This window comes from Paramormyrops kingsleyae, chromosome 8 (assembly GCF_048594095.1).
Source record: "Paramormyrops kingsleyae isolate MSU_618 chromosome 8, PKINGS_0.4, whole genome shotgun sequence".
Classification (NCBI taxonomy): Eukaryota; Metazoa; Chordata; class Actinopteri; order Osteoglossiformes; family Mormyridae; genus Paramormyrops; species Paramormyrops kingsleyae.
In genome coordinates this window covers 31,677,819-31,683,934 of record NC_132804.1, presented here as the reverse complement: position 1 = coordinate 31,683,934, position 6,116 = coordinate 31,677,819, and the positions used below count along the sequence as shown (strand labels likewise).

Here is a 6,116-nt window from a genome sequence, read left to right as displayed (position 1 = left end):
GTACTCACAGTGTCTATCCCACAGGCCAGAGACCTGCAGTTAGGGGAGGTGTACAGTATGTGTGTGTGTGTATCTATATCTGTATCTGTATCTGTGCTTGTCTATGTGTGCTCTCCCCAGGTTGGTGGTGGTTCAATTCAGTCCAGCACAGAACAAAGAGCAATGGGTGTCTTATTAATCCTAACTATTTTCAAAATTATTTTATAATTAGGAGAATAACAATGCACACATTTATTTGTGACATATTACTTCTTTATTTACTGATTTGTCACTCATTCATCCATTTTTTATAATAAAATAAGCCAAACACAATAAATAAATGTACCATTGTGTAAATGCTTTTAATGTTGTGTATGACATTTCTTTTTCTATTTTATATTGTATCTATATTGTGGTAAAAACATTTAAGCTTTATCTTAAACATTTAAGATAAAATGAGGGGGAAATACATAGAAGCTGTTTAAAATTAATGTGTAATAAATTACATTGCAACCCTGACCTGGAGAAGTGGTATTTAAGATGAATATAATAAATTATACATAGTAAAAGTAATATGCAAGTTAGGTTTTGAAACATAAAAGTTTTACAAGGCAAATGCTTTCAGAAAATACATAATTTCCCTCAAAACTCTTCAGACCTTTATTATAAAGTAGTAAAATATAATTTTTAATAACAATAATGATGTCTGTGTAATAAATTGTTTTAAAATTATTACTAGTACTGTTAAACTTAAAGCATGCTTAGATATAAGTTTTTAAGACTGAGTTTTTATTTGACACCCCAAATATACAAAATAATATTATATATCTATACCTTTGGAAAATATCTGAGGGGTGGTTTTCAGGATGAAATATTTATTTGCATATCTGGGTCATTTGATTAATCCATAACAGTACCAGATGTCAATTTTTATATTCAGAAAAAGGAGAATAATTAACTTGATTCAAAATAACTTTTCAAATTTCCCAAGTCAGGTCCGTCAGTCTTCAGATCAGATTGCATGACTCAGGTGAACTCTGAATGAGATGAACAGTCCCATTGATTTTCCGATATCATGAAATAATCGATTCATTTTCACAGCTACCAAACACAGAGGCAGTCAGAGCTGGACACGCACAGGCAGTTATATGGAACAGTGCTTTGGAAGCATGCGGGGTAGTTCAACTGTGGAATGTAACACTTAAGCCTTGATCCAGTATTAATGAATAATGTATTGCAATTACAAATTTCAAATACAGTATGTCCATAAGTGGATGACAAGCCAAAATGTGAGCAATGCAATCCAAAAGAGCTGCATTTCTAATCAAAGTCTTCTGGGATCTGTCCAGGGATTCGGACTTCCTGGTGCACAATATTCCTGGGGCTGGAGTTCACGCAGATGGAGCGCGCATCTGTGGTGGTCCGTTGGAGGAACTGCAGGAAGTTTTCCTGGGCTGAGCCCTCGTGACTGGAGCCCCCCAGGTCTGCAGGGCGTGTGGCATAGCACCTGCGCAGCTTACCGAGCTCCTCGCGGATCTGCCGGTTGAGGAGGCCGTAGAAGAAGGGGTTCATAGCAAAGGAAGAGTATGCCAGCCAGGTGACTGCCTCTTCCAGGTCCTCTGGACTCTTCAGCGATGTGTTGAGTGACAGGTGCAGGTGGAAAGAGAAATAAGGCAGCCAGCAGACAACAAACTGTCCCACAATGAGCACAAGGGTGAGAGCTGCCTTACTGCCCCCAAATATCCGCTCTGGGGTCAGTCTCGGCGCTAGGGTCCGAGCAGCTATGATAGTGGTCTGGCTGTTGATGGAGTCTGAGCGCTGCTTCGGGTTTGTGGCCCAGGAAGGCATGGGCACATGCTGAAGGGCAGCCAACCTCGCCACCTTATACACATTGCAGTACACAGCAACGATCACAATGGATGGTACCAGGAAACACAACACACTGAAGATGATGGCAAAGACCTTCCTAAGATTGCTGTGGCTCCAGTGGAGGGAGCAGTGGGCCGCACTAATGGAGCTCTGGTTTCCATATGCTGGCCAGCCAAACAAAGTGATCAGGGCCAATAAAATAGACTTGATCCATATGAAAATCATCACAGCGATGGCAAGGTTGAGTGTCATTTTCACCTCATACCTCATGGGGTGTATTATGTAGTAATACCTCTCGATGCTGATGGCGGTGATGGTGAGGATGGAGGCACAGATCAGAAACACATTGAGAAAGATGTAGACCTGACACTCCAGTACGGTGAAGACCACGGAGCTGAAGAAGGGGGAGCCGGAAACGATGCCCAGGGGCATCAGCAGCACAGCGCACAGGATGTCTACAACGCACAGGTGACAGACAAAGGCAAACTTCCGCAAATGAGGCGCTTTGACGATGGCCACCATCACGGCCACGTTGGCCACAAGAGCCACAGCGTTCAGGGTCACCATGAACGATATCCCAAGCAGGTCTTTGAGGTGGGACTGCGCACTGGGAAAAACTCCGAGCTGCACGCTGGGAGCTGTGGGGTGGCCATGCAGCCCGGGGCTGTTCACTGCTGAACGGTTGGCTGCCGGACTCAACACTGGACCCAACTTTTCCATGGCTCAGGGTAGATACTTTGAAACTATAATTCAGGAATTTCCCATGCTTCTGAGTTCTTTCTTTGGAAGGTTAACCCAATTGTCAAGAATACCACTGTGGAAAAAGTAAGGGAAGAGATAGAAATGACAAAACTATCAAAATGGTTAACTCTTGCCCAGGAAATTCAAGAAGCCATATTCACCATTCATTCTAAAGCAGTGTGGCAAGAAAATGCGATTAGGTCTGTAATGGGTATAACCAATGCACAGCAGGGTTGATTGAGTTAGTGGGGCACGCCACATGCTGCTGTTTTGGTAATATGGAAGAGATAAGCACACCCTCAGAAGGAGCTTCAAGTGTTGGTGAAGAACGCGACGGCTCAGCAGCCACAACATCTTTTGAAAAAGGAGATAATAAGGACGAACAAGGTACAGCAATGTTGGTGATGTGGCAGTACTTTTTGCAGATTAACACACAACACACTGGTCCTGTGTACTGTAAACTCTGTCGAAAACTTGGGGCAGGTAAACTGTAGATAAAGCAAACTTATTTCCCCACTTGAAGCATTGCCAACCGGTAGAACAAACAGAATGCAAGTGCTTACACTCACAAACACCAGCAATTGGGCTTTCCATTTTCAAATGAAATAAATATGAACATAAGAACATAAGAAATTTACAAACGAGAGGAGGCCTTTCGGCCCATCAAGCTCGTTTGGGGAGAACTTAACTAATAGCTCAGAGTTGTTAAAATCTTATCCAGCTCTGATTTAAAGGAACCCATGGTTTTAGCTTCCGCTACACTAGCAGGAAGACTATTCCATACTCTAACTACATGCTGTGTAAAGAAGTGCTTCCTCAAATTTGTTTTAAAATGTTCTCCCGCTAATTTCCACTTATGGCCACGAGTTCTAGTATTTAGACTAATATTGAAATAGTCATTTGGCTGAACAGCATCCAGACCCGTTAGAATCTTATAGACCTGAATCATATCCCCCCTTAGTCTCCTTTGGGATAAATCATGTCCCGTATCAGTTAAAAACAGGACACAGCATTCTATTTTCACTGTGGTGTGGGGACGACTCTGCCAGTAATGTCAAATTAGCCCCCTGGAATGAGCAGCGAGGCAGTCAGAAAAAGAACCCAGCAACAAACCGTACTGGCAGCATTTCCTAGTGTTATTCCCTATGACAAAAAACTTACTTTTGTATGATATATTTATAAACATTTTATTTCAGTTTGCAGTCCCTTCAATTTTGTCATGTTCTGAATCTGCTTAGGGGAAATTTGAAGGGAATTTTAAATAAAAGTGATTATTACTGTTATGGAAAAAAATATTGTAATAATACTTTTGACATATTGCCCAGCCCTATGAATCACCCCCCCCCCCCCCCCCCCCCGACCACTGCCCCCACCTACTGAAATCTAACTGGAGGGAAAAATCATAAATCATGAATAGCCGGGCCATGTGGTTGGAAGGGTTGAGAAACTCTGCTATGAACCATTTAGTATGATACTTCAAGTGCAAATGTAGCATTGTTTTGACTAATCTGTCTGTGGGCATCTTACACTGAAAAAGAGAGAGAGAGGGAGAGAGAGAGAGCTGTCCTGCATTCTTTACTGCTCCATGACAGGAATGGATTGATCAATTATTATTGTCTGGATCATTGTTGTTGTCATGCAGTTAATAAATATCTAAATGAGACAAAAATGCATTTGAATTTTGCCTGACTTTTTCTGAATGCTTGAATGGAATCTCATTTTTGATGTTAGTGTATAATATAACTGCAATGATTTTATTTATAACCTTTCATTATATAAAGGATGTGCACATTAAAGTGGTTTGAAAAAGGCAGATCAGAGGTGAATCACTATGGCTTTGTGTTTGCCCAGCCCCTCGCAGCCCAGGGGCCCTCCTGTGTGCTGTAGATAAGGGAGAGAAAAGGCACTTTGTCCATGCCAGATCATTTTCTTAAAGCGACCTCCAGTGAACTGGCATTTTCGTGCTCTTTTTGGCCTGCTGCTAGCCTGTATTGCCGATACATGCTGCCAATGGTCTTTCAGGCTTTCATACTCACTACTCACTAGATGCTCCTTGGCCTTAGCATGTAAAATGCTGCTAACAGTGTTTACAGGAGATTGTAAGAAGTCCCCTAGGCACATTCAAACAACTCTACTGCTTCATCTTCAGCAGTCGATGAAAGATTTTAATTGTACACTTAAATGTAACATTATAATCTTCAAATTTTAAGTACATCATGTGACAAAAGAAGTCAGAACAGCTCACAGCCTGCTCAAAACCCTCTGTTCCAGTGACTGACTCTCTCATTTTCACCCTTTTCAGAAAATTGTTTTCACACTAATGGGTTATATACCATTTGTCATTGGTCAGGTTTTGAGTCACTTCTGCTGGACTACCAGCTGTCACTGAAATTGGCTGCCTGCCACTTCCACTGTAGAGCAAGACCTTAATCAATGAACAATGTCTTTACTCAACAAGAAAGTCTCCAAAAACTAGAATATATTTTTTCGTAGCTAGTGTTTCAAACTTGTGTGCTTGACATTGCAAAAAACCTATATATGTTAAAAATATTACACGAGTCTTACACAATGCACAATATCAGACCACATCAGTAGTTTATCTTAAAAGCACTAGCTGGGATGTTAAGGATGTGTGTTTTTCATCACACCTCGCCTGCCTGGACATCCCACAGTGCTTCTATAGCATCAGTAATCGACTCACTGAGCTTGTCATCTTAAAATCTGGCATGTGTGTCCTTCTCTCAGCAAAATAACAATAATATCACAAGACATGTATATTGCAGTTGGTCTTAAATTAAAAGCAGAAATGAAGGTACACCTCACCTCAGAAATGCCATATCTGGGTGCATCTGAATAGCTCTGGGTCCATTTTGTGTTCTTCCCTTCTGGCATTATGTGGACCTTGTGTCTGTCGTGGTGGAGGTGGTCCTAGGTGCCCTGGTGGAAGGGTGACGGTCCTGGGTGGTCCAGCAGCCGAAACTCAGTCCTGCTTTATGAGGTGCACAGCCAGCCTGGACGAGTGGCAGCCCTGACATACAGATGGGGGGAAGCAGCCCCACACCTGTCCAGTGCTGGCTGGGGTGCACTTGTGGATTCTGCTGCTGGGCGTAGCAGGAGCGAAGCTGAGCTGTCTCGGAGAGGGTGCCCCCCCCCCCCCCCCCCCCGCCCTCTGTGTGCCCGTTGCTGTGTATGGCACTGACTGTCACACATTGTGTGTAGTGATGTTTTTTTTTTCTTTTAAAACACACACGCTCTGTCCAGCAGTACAGCGGGCATCCCCTTGGTCCCAATAAGCACAGTTTTAAAGACCCAGTGTTTCTACTGCAAAAAACACACATGTAAAACATTTATGGTATGCATTTTTCATATATCAAAATATTCTACATTTTAAGTATTCTAAGTTTGTTTTGTGAAAAGCAAAGGTTTTTTTTTGTTTACTATAGCTTGCTTGTTTCTGTAAAACCTTGTCAGGTGACCAAGGGTGTTTAGGCCCTGACCAGCAAAAGCAGATGGATGGATGGATTGAT

General features: G+C 42.3%; 1 protein-coding gene across 2 annotated transcripts; it reads right to left on the bottom strand.

Moving 5' to 3' along the window:
- Positions 1-215: 215 nt before the first annotated feature.
- Positions 216-5,718, bottom strand: gpr61l (G protein-coupled receptor 61-like). Of its 2 annotated transcripts, XM_072715675.1 has the most exons (3): positions 5,413-5,718; positions 2,887-2,943; positions 216-2,662 (listed from the first exon to the last, which is right to left on the bottom strand). In XM_072715675.1, exon 3 carries the CDS (start codon positions 2,566-2,568, stop codon positions 1,300-1,302), a length of 1,269 nt encoding a protein of 422 aa, XP_072571776.1. In that variant the 5' UTR covers positions 2,569-2,662; positions 2,887-2,943; positions 5,413-5,718; the 3' UTR covers positions 216-1,299. The 2 variants fall into 2 exon arrangements, with proteins under 2 accessions (XP_072571776.1, XP_023652395.1); XM_023796627.2 differs by lacking the exon at positions 2,887-2,943 and having other exon boundaries at positions 5,413-5,717.
- Positions 5,719-6,116: the final 398 nt, after the last annotated feature.

Coding starts and splice junctions, on each gene's coding strand:
- gpr61l (XM_072715675.1), bottom strand. CDS start 2,568: ATGGAAAAGTTGGGTCCAGTGTTGAGTCCGGCAGCCAACCGTTCAGCA.